This window comes from Salminus brasiliensis, chromosome 19 (assembly GCF_030463535.1).
Source record: "Salminus brasiliensis chromosome 19, fSalBra1.hap2, whole genome shotgun sequence".
Classification (NCBI taxonomy): domain Eukaryota; kingdom Metazoa; phylum Chordata; class Actinopteri; order Characiformes; family Bryconidae; genus Salminus; species Salminus brasiliensis.
This window is the reverse complement of record NC_132896.1, coordinates 15,568,719-15,588,080: the sequence shown is the minus strand read 5'-3', so window position 1 is coordinate 15,588,080 and position 19,362 is coordinate 15,568,719. Positions and strand designations below refer to the sequence as shown.

At 41.6% G+C, this 19,362-nt stretch overlaps 1 protein-coding gene across 2 annotated transcripts in view; it reads left to right on the top strand.

Annotated features, from left to right (window-relative positions):
* gpc3 (glypican 3) overlaps positions 1–19,362 on the top strand; it is a 225,174-nt gene that overhangs the window by 107,447 nt on the left and 98,365 nt on the right. For both annotated transcript variants that reach the window (XM_072662855.1, XM_072662854.1), the window contains exon 3: positions 9,088–9,776. In XM_072662855.1, the coding sequence (XP_072518956.1) occupies positions 9,088–9,776 (689 nt within the window). The remainder of the gene's footprint in view (positions 1–9,087; positions 9,777–19,362) is intronic.

Genomic DNA, 19,362 nt, shown 5'->3' with positions numbered 1-19,362 from the left:
GTGTTTGTGTTTGTGGGGTGAGGGGGGGTAGACGTGAGTGAGCAAGGAGAGGCGATGATGATGGTGAGGGGGTGGGGGAGACGCCGCCACTGCTGGTGGAGGGGGAGGGTGTCATGCTAAATCTGTTAAAGAACACATTCAGCTCGTTGGCTTTGTCCAAACTGCCCCCAACAGTCTGCTGCTTCCCTTTGAAGCCAGTGATCTGCCTCATCCCAGATTCAGGTAATAAAATTGCACTGGTTGCTTTGTAACATTTTCTGTTCAAATCACTTGATTTCTGCTTGCCTGTGTTGCATCAGTAATTCCATCTATAGTTAGTACACATTTTTTTAGGATATTTTCACAGTCCCCTTAAATCGTACTCTGGTTCGTTTCCACCCTGTGATTCTTTAGGGAAGATGTGAATACAATAATTGTGCTAGATTATCAAAACATTTATTACCACATCAAACAACCGAACCAAGACCCTTGAAAAGAGCTGGTCTCACTTTTATCCCAAACAAACTCTGAAGCTGAAGTTTGAGCCAAATGGCCCCCGTTGCCAGGTGTTAACCTGGTATACTGCCCAGATAATTACTACAGCTGTGAACAAAGGCCATCTCTGCTGTTGCTCCATGTTAAACTGCGCAGAAATATGCTCTAGTCTAGAAAACAGGACCTTCATCCTGTATTTACTGTCTTGCGTCCCCCCAGGCAGGTCTGACCAGTACACTGAGAGAACAAGGTTTGTTGTGACTCGTTTTGGTGGGCTTGTTTTTCTGAGAAAGCTTGCCTAGCTAAATTGCTCCAAGTTGCTTCAAACGTATTAACTAATTCAGACCACAGCAAACAAAGTATAGGTGTGAAAATCTCTTATTAGTCACATATGTATGAGCTCCTCTTGAGCCCAGGCTGCTTGTGCATGTTCCACCAAAGGTACATAGTGCAGTAGCCAGCATTCCAGGCCTTGAGTGGCAATGGCCCCCTTCCATCAAAATCGTTTTGAAATATTGGTTTGAGGTAGAATTGCTACATAATGTTGCTTTAACACATTTGAGGACATTTTCTAACCTGAGGCAGTTTTGTAAATCTGGCCCCCAGGATTTGTATGTTAGCATACAGGAAGCATTGAAGTAGTACTGAAAGAAACCATGATCCAGCCCCTGGTTCTCTGCTTATTAGCCGTAATAGACATTAATCATGTCAATAAGATATAATTAGAATTTTCTTCAGTCATAAATACCTAATAGATTTTTACATCATTGAACATTCTGTCTTTTATTCTATATGAATGAATTCAGGAGCAAGCCGTGCTGCCCAGAGTGTTTCAGAAAATAAATTGGTATTAATTGAAAGTTAAAGCATTAAGTTGCCCTCTAATACATGGAAATATTATACTTAAGCACCTATAATGAAGTCTCTTCCATATTTATAAGGCCTTTAAGCAGTCTATGGCTGTAATTTGGCTTGCTCTTAATGCCTCATGCCATCCAGCATCTTACACTGATGTGTTACCTCTGCATTGTCAATGAATGGTCCTAGCCAGCTCTCATCTCATTGCATTGAATGCGGTGCATCAGCATTACTTGGTTACACACCCATTGGCATTAGTGATAAATCACCTGACTGGTTAGAAATCAGATATTCTCCATCTGCGGAACGTCCTACAGCCGCGCATCTATAGCAGCGTGATTGAGCTAGTATTCATTACTTAGCCTTTAATGGATACATCAGCTGTGTTCCACCGATTGATGGTATGTGGCCAAATGCGTGTAGGTAAATTGAAACAGAGGGGATGAGGGTAATCTGTTGTGTGTGTGTAGGTGTGTGTATGTGTCCTTCAGTGCGGCATGTGTTATGTGATCCTCGTCTGCTTTTAAGTGAATAGTGCTTTCTTACCAATGTAAACCCTTCCTATGAAAGTGAAATTCATATTCCTGACCTCCTTTATATAAAAGACATGCATTATCAGACCGGGGGTCAACTCCGTAAGGTCACGTCGCTGCAGTACAGAAAATTGGTAATCCATTAAAAAGTACATGTCTGTGCTGTGTAATGCTTCTTAATGACCACTCCATTAGAGGATACCTGATATAGGACCTGCTTACAGACCTAGAACCCTGACCAGACCCAGGAGCTAGTCTGACAGGACTGTATGACCCTTTTACTAAAAGAAACCACTAAGAAATAAATACAGTGGGACCTAAAGAGGTTTTCCTTCTCCCTTTCTTCTGTACAAGATTTATCTGTTGAAGCTGAGCCCAGAAAAAAATACTCTGTAATTTTTCAACCCAATCTATGTCTAAACACTGGTCACCATGGATAGGTTTCAGTGTGTTTTCCTGCTTTTAGAAAATTATTAGAAAACCCATTAACTGAAAACTCACATATTATAGACATATATAGTCTTTGGACGTATGCTGAATTCCGAGTTTGAGATATGTGATGCGTCAAAACTACAATGGTTGCACACTTTGCAACTGCCCCACTGAGGGTGACACAGGTCATGTAATAGGTGTGTAAATGTGTAAAAAAAAAAAAAAAAAAAAGCAGGGAATTCAAAACTATTTTTGCAGCTAGGTTTTCCATATATTCCCATACGTGTTTGCTGGGGTGAACAGTATTTACAAATAATTTGAATGAATACTGTCTTTTTCAATAATATGGGCCCTTTAGGAATGTTTCAGGTCAGTAATAATCCTAAGGATGTAAGAAAAGTCCCATAGTTTAAGCGCTTAGGTTGAGGTTAATTTGACAAATATTTTTGACTAATGAGTTCAAAATGTTTAAATTCAGTAATGACTGTTTGCTGATGGAATTCAGCAACTGCCCATTGTTTTTCATTGTATTTGTGTTTCAAGTCTAAGGGTTTCCTGTTCTTATCTGAGTACATGGGAACATTTTGAAGTTGTTGTCTTTGCTAATCAGCTGTACGTTACAGATGCAGCGGATAGAGTTTGGGTTAAAAATTCCTTAGAGTATCCTTCTTAGAAGCTTCCAGAGAAGACGAAAGGAAGGAGCTGTAGAATTGAAGTGGGTTAGAATTGCTTTATTAAATAAAATAAAGGAAATAAAATGTAAAATCTATTTTTACAGCACCACCAAAACTAAAATTATGCACCAATGTCACTGTAATTTGCATTTTTATTCAAGTTTTAAACACCAATAATTTGCAATTATTTAGCAACAAGCCTAGACTAAAATCATAACTGTATATACCATTATGGCAATAATTTGAATAAATATATGCATATGCATTTTAAGTACTTATACTAGCTGTTGAGTAGTGTTATGACCCTTCTTTTGTCTTTAGTCCTGAAAAAAGTGACTGTTGTTATTACAGTAACACGTCATTAACAACGCAAAACTGGTTGTGATGGTGATGACATCTGGTGATGGTAGTGACAGTATGTTTTTTAACTATTTGAAATGAAAGTTAAATGCATTACTTCCTAAAAAGTATACACTGTTTATTAGTCAGTCTAACCCATCAGTAGAGAGTGAAAAATACAGGAAAAAAAAATAAAGGAAAAAAAATAATAGAATAATTTATAAATATATATTATTATTTTTTTTTTTTGCAATGTGGCTTTTTTTATACTTTCTTTTTTTTCCTGTATTTATGTGTGTGTGTGTGTGTGTGTGTGTGTGTGTGTGTAAAATATATATATGTAAAATAATAAAATATGCTTAGTCTTGGCCATTGGTCTTACTTAAAAATTGTCTTGAAAAAAATAAAACAAATGTATTGCTAATTATTATTTATTATTATTAATATTATTATTATTGCTGTTATTTTTCAAAAGGAACCTAAATTTCCAAATTAAGAACCCACTGCATTGCATTACACTGCCATTAAAGTGTGCGACAAGAAAGTGATAATCTGTGTCTCTGCCTCGATGTTATTGTATACATCCAGTTGTTCTCCCTTTGTGAATGGACATGGGTGTGTGCGTGAGCCGACTTGCATGTAAATGCCATGCTCTTCTTTTCTGTGGGCCTGTTGAATTTTGAAGTGATTTATACTCGCAGTGTTCTTGATTTTTAATGTTTGTTTGGGTCTGCATAAATTTGAATGCTTAAAAGATGCATCAGTTTTATTGTACTCGTGTTTGACATGTGAAGTGTGTGTAGACGGACATGCAATATTGATGTTGTCCTTTTCAAACAGAATGCGTTTGTGAGCGATAATAAATGTGTTTCTGTGTGAGAGGATGTATTTAACATTCTGTGAGGGTGTATGTCCCCCTCTGTCTCCTCCCTCTTCATGGGCTTTTTAAGCGTTCAGCGCTTCTCTAAGCTCACTGATCACACAGGGAAGAAACGCACATGAAACACCCTGCTCTGTCCTAATCTGCACACTGCACGCTACACCCTGCTACTACAAAGCACACTTTGACCCCAATATTCTTACTGCTTTTATACCCAAACGGTTACAGGTACCTCGTCCAGGGTACTTAGTAAAGCTATATTGTGTGAGTACTGGTATTTCTTGCTCCTGGGTCCCCCTTAAAGTCAGGAAGTGTAGTTTGCACTTTGAGCCACCACTAAAAAACACGCTTTTCACATACATTTCTGGACAAGCTGAGAGACACAAAATTGGCATTTCAAGGGACCAAAGCTTCTGGACTGTGGTGAGAGAGTAATATTCTGTTAATATTAATTCATAGGATTTTACACAAGGTATGCAGGTTTCATGCAGCTCCTCCAAAGTTACACAGTGCAACAATTTTAAGCTAAAATTGATACATGTTGTTGCTTTAAAGGGCACCTAGCATAGAAAACATAATATTTTTCCATGATTGCTTCCATGTTTGTGTGTCATTCATTTCATCTGCAATACAGTTCATATAAAGAACTAAGCTGGAAAAAACGTATTTGAATTTAAAGTGTTTCAATTCTAAGCCTGTTTAATTCTAAGAAATGAAGAGAGGTTGGAAAATTGACATTTAAAAATTAGGGCTGTCAAAGTTAACCTCTTAACACTCCACATCTTATTACACACTAAGGTATATTACCCAGTAACTACAGGGACGTCTGTGCAAACTGGTGGGGCTATTCATTGTTAATATAAGTTCGTAATGACACTTTCTGTAGGCTGTTTCAGGGGCTAACTTAATAATAGTGCATTGTTATTAATTAATCTTTTAAAAAACATTAGTGCCGCTGCTGTTTTTACCAAGCTGCGAAAATTGAGCGTGCACCACTCTAGCCCTAAAGTAAATATGATTGTATTAGAAGTCACTTTAAACTCTTTGAAAGCGTCACTTTGCCTCACAAAAACTACAGTTGAAGAACTAAACCCTTTGGAATGACCTGGATTACTTATCAAATGTGGTTTGGTTATTATCTAAATTGCAATTATACATAAACACAATCTCACTGAACTAATAACTCAAACAGTTATACCGTTCATGTCTTTTATTGAGCACATCACATTGAGTGAACATCCGCAGTGCAGGCTAGAAAAAGTAAGTGAACCCTTTGAAATGACCTGGATTACTGCATTGATTACTAGTAAAATGTGGTCTGATTGTGATTGTTATTGATAAGTCACAACTGTGGACAGATACAGTGTAATTAAACTAATAACATGCTAACAGTTGTCCTGTTCTTGTCTTTTATGGAGCACACAGAGTATACATTAGCTCATTATGCCTCATTAACATAAGGCTGTGTGTAGTTACTGTCAGACTGAGTTTAGGATTCCCTGGAGTGCATCCAGCCTATCATATTACTTGCAAGCCAATCACTTTTGATGCCAACAGCGTTAGCTCTAGTAATATGTGACAGCATTTATTGAAAAACAATGGATAGCCCTGGCATGAATGGCAGGCCTGCAACTGAGGCGATTGTCTCAGAACAGCAACTGTGCTTGCGCCTGCACAAACACAGAGCCCTTAATTGTTTATGTAGATGTACTTAATGATTATTGACTTTTCGCTAGTCATGTCTTAGAGCTCCAGTAGGAAAATGACATGTTTCCAAGATCAAATAAAGTGTATTTATGTGAACTGAATACCAGGACTTTCCTGAATTTGGATCAGCATAAGCAGGAATTTCAAGCTTTCTTTTTATACATTTACATTTAGGGCCTTTAGCAGACACTCTTATCCAGAGCGACTTACAAAAGTGCTTTGCTATTTACTCAAGAATAACCATGGCTAGTTTGAATAGACTAAAATTCAAAGATACCTCTAAGTTTAAACACTATTAAACACAAGTCAATATGGAGACCATAGTATCTCCATTTTTTTGTTCACATGGCAGATTTTTTACGCTTAATAATCTACCTTTTTCCTACTCTATGACATTGCCTACAGCTAAGTGATTTTTATCTAGACTGCGTCAGTGAGAGTCATATATTCATGCAACATGTGTTGATGTAGCAGCAGCTCGGGCCCCTGAGAGTGGGTCTCACCGGGTGAGATGGATGGGGCAGTTAATGCTTGTGGCTGTAGACAGTCTGCTTAGCAGCATGCTGATGTCACAGCGCTCCAGTAGCATGGCCTAATTAAAGTCTCCGCTCCTCTGGATCACCTTCAGCCTCTCTGACCAGCGCACTAATGAACCAGACAGGATTTTCACTGGGTGCCATCAGTGGCTTTTCTCTGTTTCTTATGTAGTCAGATCCACAAGTATTTGAACAGTCACACAATTTGTGTAGCTTTGCCCAGTGAGTTTGAAATGAAGCAATAAAGATTTTAATACAAGAGATTGAACACAGATGTATTCAAATTGGATTGTCTGTTTAAGAATTACAGCCATTTTCATTTTCAGGGGCTTAAAAGTAACTGGACAGACTTACATAATTAGAAATATAAGTCTTTTTTAATACTTGGATGCAAATCCTTTGCAGTTAGTGACTGCTTGATGTCAGGAAACCATAGACATCTCCAAAAGCTGAGCTTCCTCCCCGGAAATAATTTACCAGGCCTTTACTGCAGCCACCTTCAGTTTCAGCTTCGTTGTGAGACTTTTTGGCCTCTGTTTTTTCTTTAGTAACTGAAAATCATGCTTAAAAGAGTTGGTGAGGTGATGCAAATGAAATAATATTTTATTGCATTTTATAAACTGAAAAAACTGGGTTGCTTTTGTGGTATGTTTTGTGTTTTATTCATCTGAACTGTAAGATGCTATCCAATCAGTCATGCCACATTTGACTGGGTCTGCATAATTTTGAAATAATTTTTTTAATCATTTAAAAACGACAGTTACCTTTTGTATCCAGTTACCTTCTTAACCACTGTGTCTAAATGTAACGATGAGATCAACAAAAAGTCTTGTTACAATTAACTCCTACAGTCAGGGAGTGGAATTTGTGCTTTGGTCACCCCTAAAGGACATGCTTTACACAAGCATTTTACAGCCTGGGAGATAGAACTGGGATATAAAAGGTAAAAAAGCATGGGGATGATTACTGATAACTGATATATATATATATATCCTCACGGATTGCCAAAGCTTTTCCAGGATTTTGCCTTTGTCTTTTTGTCTTTGACGGTGGTCACTGAGCCTGCATTCAGTTAGGATCTGTATCTGCTTTGGATCACACAGATCACACACTCACTCACTCACTGACACAATAACCAAGTAACTGTTGGACTCTCTCTCGCTCACTCACTGGGAGTGATTTGCCCCTCTCCTGTCCTGCACTCCCTTATTCCCTCTCTCCATGTTTCTAAATCTCCTCTGCCTCTCCTCTCGGCTCCCCCTGGTAGCTTGTGTGGATTTGGGAAGCTGTCCCTCTTTGCCTCTGCGCTGATAAGACTTCACTGAGAGCTTTCAAATGCATCTGATTATTTCTCAGCTCCGGCTTACGCTTTGTGCACTTTTCTTCTCCCGGCATCTCTGAGGCTCTGCTTCTCAAACAGCCTCCGGTCTGGATGAATGCGCCCCTTTTAAGTCTTTTAAGACTCTTGAAAAGCAGCCTTTTGTTGTTCTAAAAGGTCATTGCGAAAACCATGGTTTCCATCTGATGTGGGAAGCTTTACTTTCTTTATTTTCCAGCCTGTCATCAGTCACAGGATTAGAGAGATGTGTGTAGCTGATGGCGTGTGAGAGTGAGAGATTGTGTGCATCAGAAAAAGTTATTAGATGTTTTAGGGTGAAATCCGAGGATGTGTTAACTCGGGGAGAACCGGTCGTGAAGACTGCATGTTTCGTCAGTTTAATTGCAATTAACAATATAATTCATATGTTACCAATAAAATATTTTATGTCAAAAAGCTTGTTTTGAAAATAAATTCATAGATAGACATTAAATGAGCATTATTTCACAGTACTGGCTTTACAGATGCGAGGTCCTCATAAAACTTGAACATAATTTAAATGGAAAAAATGAATGTCCATTCTGTGGCATAATCTACAAATGAAACTGGAGCTAGGAGATGGAAAGAGTTTGATACATGAAATGAGCATGCTGGAGTGAGATTTTCAGTTGGGCTGTTAACAGTAATCAACACCACTTTAATTTGTTTTCCTTCTTTCATTCTTCTCAGTGGATTTTCTGAATATTTTAACACCCTGATAAATAGCACTACATATCATTTCCCCTGATGTCTTTGACTTTGACTCTGTACTACCCACCAATCAGCCTTTACATTAGCTCTACCTGCCTAATACTGAGTAGGTCACCAGAACAGGTCTGATCATACGAGGCTTGGGTGCCACAAGACCTCTGAAGGCATCCTGTGGTATCTGGCACCAAGATGATAGCAGCAGATCCTTTAATTCCTGTAAGTTGTGAGGTGGGCCTCCCTAGGTGCCCATTAACCCTGTTGCCGGTTCACTGGTTGTCCTTTCTTGGACCACTTTTGGTAGGCAATGACTACTGCATACCTAGCCATCGTAATTTGGCCCTTGTCAGACTGGCTCAGATTCTTATGCTTGAGCATTTTCCCTGAAGTTAACACATCACATTCAAAAACTAACTGTTCTCTGGCTGATTAATATATCCCATCTCTTGACAGATCATATACCGTCTTAACTCTTGATGAAAGTCAATGTAAAAATATTTTTTTTCGTAATTTTGGAGCATTTCTATTGGTTCATCATGGAATTCTGACACTCTCTCTTTCTCTCTTTCTCTCTTTCTATTTCTCTCAGAGGCCTTCGACATGGTCTTGCGTCTTGGCCGTAACTCCACCCTCGCCATGCTGCGGGAGGAGTTTCCAGCCTTGGTGGGTGGAGTCAGCGGTGCGGTCACTCAACTCTTCCTGGACATGTCTCTCTACATCCTGGGCTCAGAAGCCAACGTGGATGACATGGTCACCTCCTTCTTTTCACGCCTTTTTCCCCTAGCCTACCGCCGTGTCCTGGGCAACGGGGCAGTGCCGGGAACTTCAGAGGACTGTCTACGAGGGGCGTGGCGTGAGGCCTCTGCATTTGGCTCCTACCCCAAGCTGATGATGACTCGCCTGTCTCACTCGCTACCGGCCACTCGGGTCTTCCTTCAGGCGCTTAACCTGGGCATCGAAGTGGTAAACACTACACAGCATCTAAAGGCCGGCAGGGACTGTGGACGGGCGCTGCTCCGGCTGTGGTACTGCCCACACTGCCAGGGGCTGCTGGAGGCCCGGCCATGCAGGGCTCTGTGCCTCAGCACCATGGGGTCCTGTCTTGGAGGGGCAGCTGAGGTGCAGCCTCACTGGAGGAGCTACGTAGAGGGGCTGGGTACCTTGGACAGCGCCATGAGGGGAGAGCAGGACATGGAGGCGGTAGTGCTTAGACTGCATGTGATCATCAAATTGGCTCTTAAACATGCTGTAGGGGCCAAGAGTCGATTGAACACACAGGTGAGTCTCTCTCTCTCTCACACACACACGAACAAACATATATGTACGTATACATACATTTAGGTTTTTTTTTTATTTCTACCACAGAGCGGGTTTTTTTTTGGTGGTGGGTTATTCTCAGCACTGCAGTGACTCTGTTAGTTTGTACTGAGCTGGTTTGAGTGGATCAGACACAGCAGTGCTACTGGAGTTTTTAAACACTGTGTCCACTCTATTAGACACTCCTACCTAGCCGGCCCACCTCATCTGCTCATCTGTTGCTGCACAGTTTGTGTTGGTCATCCTTCAGTCCATTGTCAGTGCTCACAGGGCTGTTGGCTGGATATTTCTGGTTGGACTGGTGGACTGTTCTCAGTCCAGCAGTGATGCTAAAGTGTTAAAACTCAAACCAGTGCAACACACACTAACACGCCAATACCATGTCTGTGTCACTGCAGTGTTGAGAATGACCCACCACCCAGATAATATCTGCTTTGTGGTGGTCCTGACTATTGAAGAACTGAGTGGAAGGAGGCTAACGAAGTATGCAGAGAAACAGATTCTGGTATGACTGTGTATTACTCGCAAATGTGTACAGACTATATAAATAGACTGTTTAAATCTAATGGATAACGGGATGCCAAAAAAATAATGTCAAAATAATTAGAATAGTGCATAAATCCACACACACTTTCTAAGTGAAAAATAAAATGCAATATAATGTAGGATATGAGCTTTAAACAGTGTTTCCTACTCAACCCATACAGTTTATTAATGCAAGCTAAGCTGCAAATACACATATTGTTTGTTAAAAAAGTTATAAAAAGATTTATGAAGTTTGATCAGGACTGCTTTTTTGACACAATACAGGATAGCCAATCAGAACAGAGGTCACTTATTGACAACATTCTTAAAGGTACAGTACTTTAAATAGATATTGTTATAAATAAAGTTGTTAGTTTTGAAAAAGTTTATAATGAATGCTTTAGGTACCCAAAACCTATAATGTCATAATTGGACCTATAGGGGAAATGAGTAAAGTGCAAGGAAATGTAGGATATGGGCCTCTTGCTAAGTATTAGCGTGAGCTGTATGTCATAAAGCCTCAAACCACTGGAATAGTCAGTCGTATTTGTGCTTTTCTTCCTCTGAATGAAGAGAAGGGAACTAGTCCTTCAGACACATCAACAAAAACAAAGCAACAGTTTTTGATGTGTGCATTAGAGCAGTTCTTTTTGACTGCCATTGGGTAAACAGAAGACACAAGGGAAATAAAACACAAGAAATTTAAATCTTGGTGGACAGAAAAATCAACTCCAAATGATAATATAATGACACATTATTTTTTGTGCTTGACTGAGCTGACTTGCTACATGCAATATTAAATAATAGTGTTTGAATATTAAAAGTGCTGTCAGAATTTCAGGTTGAAGAAGTGGAAATCCAAAATACAGTCTTCAGAGTTTCTGACACGACCAGCACATTACTGTCATAATTTTAAATATAACAAAAAGGCTTATTACACACTTAGTCAGTAACTACAGGCACTTCTGTACAAACTGGTGGGCCTATTCTTTGGTAATAGAAGTTTGTCATAGCACTTTGGGTCCTCTGGCGGTCCATAGGCATTTTAAGGGGTTAAAGATGGTTTAGCTAAGATAGAGAGAGGCAAGACTTTAAGCCTGTAAATTAAGTCTTGACGTAAGGAGTCACCTTAGAAGGGATTTACAACATATTCAGTATAAGTGTGCATCTTTAGTTTTGTACTGGAGCTACAAGGTTAATATAAGCTAACGAGTAATGAAAGACGAAACCCTACATGTTAGCACTATGCAAACTGCATGCCAAAATAATCACACCTAAAGTAAAGGTGCAAGTATTTATCAGTGTACAGTGTGCACTGCACAGCGAAATGTGTCCTCCGCATTTAACACATCTGTGGTAGTGAACACACAAACTAGGGAACTAGGGGCAGGGAGTCCACACACACCCAGAGCAGTGGGCAGCCAACTCCAGCACCCGGGGAGCAGAGAGGGTAAAGGGCCTTGCTCAAGGGCCGAACAGTAGCAGCTTGCCAAGCCCGGGAATCAAACCCACAACCCTGTTATTAATAACCTGACGCTCTAACCGCTGAGCCACCACTACCTGACCTGATTCTCTGGCCATTTTCCAGAGTTCATATGTAAAAACAGTGCAAAGTTATCAGACAATGTCCAGCTAGTATGGCTGTTTTTTATAGTTATAAGTTATAGTCATCTATAGATATATACAGATCTAGTTATCTGATCTCTGTACTCCACCACAGGGTGTTTAGTTTTGGGACCAGTTTCCCCCAAAGCGTCTTAGTCTTAGGATCAGAGATTGTGTTCACTGTGATGTTCACTCAACCCTTTAGGAAAACCATAGAAGGAGGCCTAAGAAAAACTACTACAGCCAGCTAGCGGTCAGTGCTCATGCTGTGAGAGGGTCTCTGGTGCTGGGTAGCTCATGGTTATAGCATATAGCAACTTTTGCATAAATGTGCTAATACACAGAAAGCTCATTCTTTATTATTTCATTCATTTATCCATCAGTTTCAGCTAAATTAATGAACAGATTGATGTTGTTGCCACTATACTGCAAATATTATGGCATTACTACCAGCAACACCAAAAGACAGTACTCTGGACTAGTTGAAATTCTTCAGAAGAACGGGTTTGCTATACAATCGCATGCTGTATAATCCCTTGCTGACAGATCATTGTCCCTGTGTCACCACTACCTCCTGTAATTCTGTCCAAACCATCCAAAAAAGTGTTGTCACGCTGCAAACAAACCAAACCATGGTTCAGTTGATTTGGAACGAGACATTTTGGCCCTAGCGGCTGGGCCGTGGTCCACGGCATCTTTCACACCTGCTACTTTGGTTCGGACTAAGCTAAAAACTCCAAAGGTGTGTTTGTAGCCAGAAGAGGTAGATGTGAAAGCACACCTGGGGCCCATTATGTTGTGTTGGACAGCAAATGGCTGTGGCTTCAAATTCTTGGTTGTCCGTACTTCTCTATAGCTGTAGCCTTCGCAGCCACACCAGAAGTGCCTCCAGCGCTTTCCAGGAAGCGCTTCCTGACAAGCTCCGGTGTGCAGCCTCTCCCCGCTTTTCAGCAGTGACCCCTTCAGTGGGGTGTGAGGAGTTTAAACAGCAATAACACACTCCAGTTGCTCGAGCTTGTGTGAGGGCAAGTGCTCATGAAATATTGAAAAAAGAAAAAAAAAATGCTGCCGCAAAAGCTTGTTCTGCATCGTGCCTCTGCATGCTGGGACTGCACTGAACTTTTCACTTTCACACCCAGTTTCCTGTCAGCGACACACAGACTTGCACACACACACACACACTCACTCACACGGCGCATTATTCATCAAATCTCCACTCATCTTCTGCTCTGTGTCTGAACTGCTGCTGTGATTCTGCTGTGCTTGATACTCTGTGTGTGGTGTGTGTGGTGAGTGAGCTGAGAGGTTGTTTACAAGCATGTTTGTTGCCTTTTTGTATGTGTCGTATGATTTGTCAAGCTAGGAGCGGATTTGGATAAGAGGAGAATTTCTCACTGCGCTTCATCATGTTTGGCTCGGGAAATACGCTATCACTTCACACTCGCACAGCACCAGATGAAACCAGTGCGTCCAGAACGTTTGACTTTAAATCAGCTCCATGTTGTGCGTTGAAGGAGGGAGATGTCAGCAGTAACCCGCTTGCTGTAAAAGGGGTTGGTTTCAGACTGCTTTTTGGTGTTGTTTGATGACACCAGAGCAATTCTCGGCCCTTAAATTCTGTGTTTTTGCATGTTTTCTGCTATAACTCTACTGACTCAGCATGAAAAGGGCTGGGTCATTAGCTGAATGAGGTGAATCAGGTGTGTTATATTACACCGACTTTTGCGTCACTTGCAACGCGTCCAACAACTACTATGTAAATTCCAGAGTGATGAAAGCGCTGGGATCCAAGATGAGTGGCACAGGTTAGTTACTGATGCCTACTGATGTTACCACATAGGTTGATGTTTGGACATGCAAATCCAATCAGATCACTTGCAAGTAACAGTGCGGACATCCTCTCATCAGATCTGATTTGAGAAACAAATCCGATTTGCCTGCAGTCTGAACATAGCCTTTGTTGCTCAATAAAGCTCAGTTTAGCTTTGTAAAACTATAAATGGTTTCATACTTTACTGAGGGTCTGTTAGGCTGGATTCCAAATCCGATCTTAAGATCATCAATGCTGGCGTACTGTGAGATATGAAAGAAAAGTGGTGAAGCAGAACATACACACACTAGTGACTAGCACATACACCGGGAGCAGTAAGTAGCTACCTCAGCACCCAGGGAGCAATCGGGCCTTGCTCAAGGGCACCTCAGCCATGAATGTAGAGAGGAATGGGAGGACAAAGGACTGTTTCTTCACTTTGTGTTTCAGTCCAGTAGATTGAATTGGCAACCTTCCAGTCTCAAGCCCGCTTCTCTAACCAATTAGTTTAATAATTACAAGGTTAGTGCTAAATGAAGTGCCCCTAAAAAAGATTTGCATTTTTAGTTGTTGTTTGAAGACAGCGAGGGACTCTTCAGCGAGGGGGAGAAACTTTGTTTAGTTTAGTGACAGTGAAAGTCAGAGTTTTTTTAAGAATTTGTTTGGTACTGCCAATTGCCCACCTTAGCTCTTCCTAACTCTAGGATGGCAAGGACTTAACACTGCCACACGGCCACTGCCTCTTATCGAACTGCCGCTGGCAGGTATCCGACAAAGCACTGGGTCCCCAGCCCCGCCACACCAGCTAACACATGCCTGTGCCAACCAACATCGCTTAAAGTGATTAGGTGAGGAGAGAGAAAGAGCGCCATCTACTAACCTGGAGAGAGCACAGGCAATTGTGCTCCCTCAGACTTTGTCCGCTGATGGCAAAACGACATGGTTTGGGATTTGAACCTGCGACCCCTGAGCTGTAGTGGATCTTCTGATGACTGAAGTTGCAAGGGCCTGATGGCATGTGTAGAAAGACCAGTCAAGAAGGAATTTTAGTTGTCAAGCCTTGAGGTAATGAGGGACTAGACCTGGCCATTCTCAAGCACCTGGGTGACCTCCCTAGATTGACAGGTTGAATTCTCTGGATGTTGCAGATGAGAAATCATCTGGGAGGGAGCTCTTGAAAAAGATGGCAGGATCATATCAACTTGTAGTTCCAGGGATGTAAGGCAGGTCAGTCTTTCAGAGGGTATCAAGTGAAGGTGGGAAAGAAAATAAAAGTGTCATCAGCAAAACAGTGGTAAAAGAACAAATATATTACTCTCCCAAGGATATTACTGCACCAAGAGAATAAGTGTAGAGTAAAAACAGAAGAGGACCAAGCCTTGTGGGCCATGGAGTCTGCATGCAACAGATATGGGCCCCCTCCATGTTACCTGGTAAAAGCACCCCTCCAGGTTGGGAGTAAACCACTGCCATGCAGAGTTGTAATTCTAAGACTTATGAGGAGGAACAGGATGATCTTGTGTCTGACTATATCAGAGCCTGCAAAGGAATGAAGGAAATTCATGACTGATTTTGCAGCATGTAGCTTCCCTGTAACTGCTCTGAAAGCAGTTCCTGTGCCCTGGTTTCACGGCAGACTGGTTGAGGTCCTCAGGGTTGTCCCCAAAGACAAGTCTTTTGAAGACCGATCCTTCAAAAATCTTTAAGAGAAAAGAAAAGATGCTGGTCTGTAGAGGTCAATGACTGAGCTATCTTGGAAGAGATGAAAACAACTGTGTCAGCTATGAAGGCTACATAACCTGATGACAAGGAGGTTTTTGGGATGAGCATTATGAAAGGAAGCAAACAGTTTGGATGGAATGGGGTGTAGTGGACAGGTGGTTGGACTAGTAGATGTAAGAAGCAGTGAGAGCAGAGTGTGGTCTCTGAAGGAAAGACTGGAGACAGGAGGTAGGGATTGATGGATCTTGTTGACCTTCTCCTCAAAGAAGGTGACCAGTTGTTCCTGGGGAAAAAAAGGGTTGCTTGGGAGAGCAGAGGTTTCAGAAGAGAACAGAAAATGATGAAAGGCTTAAGAGATTTACATTGCAGCAATTACATTAATGCTTTCATTGCATTTCTTTTTGTAAAATGATGATTTTGTGGCAGTTTCTTCCATTGAGAACCTAGAAAGGAGAGTCTGAGGAGAGTCTCACTGCAATTTCTCTCAGCCAGACCGTCAGCCATGTGGCAGGTGGGAAGGATCTTGCTGGTCTTGAAGGGAGAGGACAAAGTAGGTTAACTGAAGAGGAATATGATGAAAGGGAAGTGTCCGCATAGCAGTTTCTAGGGGGAGAAAATAGAAGGAATCAACTTGTGGAAGGGTGGTTAAAATAGACAAAGCAAGAAGTGAGGGGGGAAAGAGTGCAGGATGCGGCAAGGGATGTGTGCAGGAAGAGCAGGGAGGGAGAGTGGGAAGGATAAAAAGTGATGTTCCTAGAAGTTAAGAGTTACTGTCAGATTCATATGTGGGACTGCTGTAGATCAAGTCTAGTATGCTGGGTCTGTGCGTTGAATGAGACTGGTTCATGGGGAGTTCAAAAGATGACAGCAATGGAAGAACACAGGATGACTGCAGTTTATCTGAAGGAAGGTTGAAGATGCCTTTACAGGATAACCACTCAGGAAGATATCCAATGCCCAAATGCCCAGGAGGGCGATAAATAGCAATGGTATGGAAAGCATGGGAAGATACTTTAACAGCATGACATTCGAAAGAAGAAATGCTATAAGATATGAAATTAGAGATTAGAAGGAAATGCCATTCTTAAGATAGAAGCAAACCAATGCCACCACTTCTGCTGATTCATCTTGGAGAGTGGGAGAAGGCAAAGGCACTATGTGTACTATGCTACACTGTGCAAAAGTAAGAAGTAACACTATTCATTTGTTTAATTTCCAGTCAAAACAGTTCAGCAGACTAAGGCGCTGACACTATTGTCCAAGGATCACTGCTTCGAATCCTGGGTCAAGCTGCCTGCCATCAGCAGCCGGAGCCTGAGAGAGCACAATTGGCCTTGCTCTCTTTGGCTGGGTTGATGGCTGTCTCTCTCCTCACATCACTTCAGTAGGATGCTGTCTGGCACAGGCATCAGAGATGGGTACCCAGTGCTTTCACCCAAGCGCGTTGGTTGTCCGGTGACCTTGTTGCATCGGCCATTGTTCGAAAAGAGATGGTGGCCAGTTGCGCATGTATAGGATCACTTGTGTCAATCTTCACCTCGGGGAGAAAAATTGGGTAAACTTTTGGGAAAAAAGTTCGAGGAGAGATTAGAAATAAGATAATCCACTAAGATGGTAAGAAGGGTAAAGTCAAAGAAGAATGAATGAAAAACAGCAGGTTCCAATACTAGAGTAACTACAATATGATAAAGGCACCCCAGACAACTATGCAGACCTGTAGAGCTGCTAGACCACAAAACCCTCATTAGATAAACGGCACTCGAAGCTCAGAGAGAACGGCTATGACTTAACTTTGTGTGGGAAAATCTCTTGTCAGATTTCCGCAGTCTCCTGGAAAGAATGGAAGCTGTCATAAAGGTAAAGATTGGATTTACTATTATAGTTGAGATTTGATTGATACAGTGTTTGGTCCTTCCTTGCTGCAGTAGTAGCTCTACTCTTCTGGAAAGGCTTTAGTCCAGCTGTTAGAACATTGCTATAAGGATTTGATAAGTTGAGCCATAAGAGCATTAGCGAGGTCTGGTACTGATGTTGGATGATTAGTTCTGGATTATAAACCCCACTCCAACTCCCAATCCTGAAATTATTAGATAGGGCTCAATCATTCCAGTAAAAGCAGTTCTGTTGCTCCACAGTCCAGTGCTGGGGGCTTTTTGCCTCTCTAGCCAAAGTGTGGCACTGGGTATGGTGACCAGCAGTGCCTGTCAACAGAGATTATACAAATGGTGTGTGCGCAAATACATGTCTGTCAGCAATGAGTGCACCTTGAAGTAGCTGTATTCACTGGTTAGATAAAGCGTCTGGAGACATTTGGACACATGGCGTAGCTGATGCTTGTGAAAAGACTAATCGATGGGTTTAAATGGAATCAGGTTGTTTCGAGGTGTGTAGTCGCTTTTGCTGTAGTTTGCAGTTCTATAGACTGCTGGATTACTTGCCCTGACCTTTACTTGATAGAGTATCAGAACATCTGTTATCAGAGGTGTGTGTGTGTGTGTGTGTGTGTGAATGAGTACTGTAATGTTTAGTCTAAAAGTAGTCTGTTATAAATTCCCTTTCACTGTTGCATCTCCTTCTTTTTAATTTCTTACTCTCTCATGCTCTTAATTTCTTACTCTCTCATGCTCTTGTGCCCCCCCTCCCCTTTGTTTATGTCTCTCTTTCCCTCCTTCCTCTTCTCTCACCTTTTCTTCTATGTCCCTCTTTTCTTATGTATCTTTCTTCTTCTCCCTCTCTCTCTCTCTCTCTCTGTCCCTTCCCTTTCTGTGTCCCTCTGTCACTCATTTTCTCTTACCTCTTCTTGTCCTCCTCTCTGCCTCTGTCTGTTGATCTCCCTCTCCTCTCTCATTCTCTCGCTCTCTCCTCTGTCATTGTCTCTGTATGTCTCTCCTCTGTCTCCTTCTCTCCCTTTTACCTCTTCTTTGTCCCTTTCTGTCCTCATCCTCTCTATCTTACTCTCCCTCTCTGTTTTTGTTTGTCTCTTTTATGGCATTTTATGGCTTTTATTCTTATCCAGAGTGACTTACAAGGTTACTCGTATTACAGAGGTGGGCCAATGTAGTGTTAGAAGTCTTACCCAAGGACTCTTATTGGTGTAGCGCAGCATAGTCACCCAGACTGGGAATCGAACCCCAGTCTCCCACATGGTGTGGTAGCTCAGTGGCAGGTAGTGGTGTTATCTGTTGCGCCACACCAACCACCAATCTTCCTCTCCTGTTCTTTCCTCTTCTCTCTCTGTCTTTGTCTGTCTGTCTCTGTGCATATTTTCTTTCTCTCTCTATCTCTCTCTTTCCTTTTTATTCTCTCTCTCCTCTTCTGTCTTTGTCTCTGTCTGTCTCTCTCCCTCTTTTTCATCGTCTCTCTCTCTTTCTCAATTGTCTCCCTCTCTCTGTTTTTCTCTTTCCTCTTTTTTCTCCTTCTCTCATTTTCTTTTCATTCTCTTTCTTTCACTCTCTCTCTCTCTCTGTCTCTTTCTATCGTTCTTTTAACCCTTTCTGTCTCTCTGTGTCCCTCTCTTCCTTTTTCTTTCACCTTCTTTGTCTCTTTCTGTCTCTGAGTGACCACACACTGTTTCCTCTCTTGGGATCCAGGACTTTTTGAACCTGCCTCTCTCTGTCGCCAGGCTGTGGTCACTGAGTCTGTATTTGATCTGCCTCAGCTTCGTATTTTGGGCAGTGAGGAGATATGTGGGCAGGGTATATTCATGTTTTGGGGTCAGAAAGCAGTCCAGTCTGTTTTGGGAGTGAATTTGGGTTGTCCAATGTTCCAGGTAAGTGTTTTTAAGGTTTCTAATAATTTGGTTTACTCTGATTGGTGTTTGGTAAACAGAGCTGGTCAGAGAGTTGGGGTTGGTAGGGGTCAGTACGTTGGCCAGTCTCTAGGCCA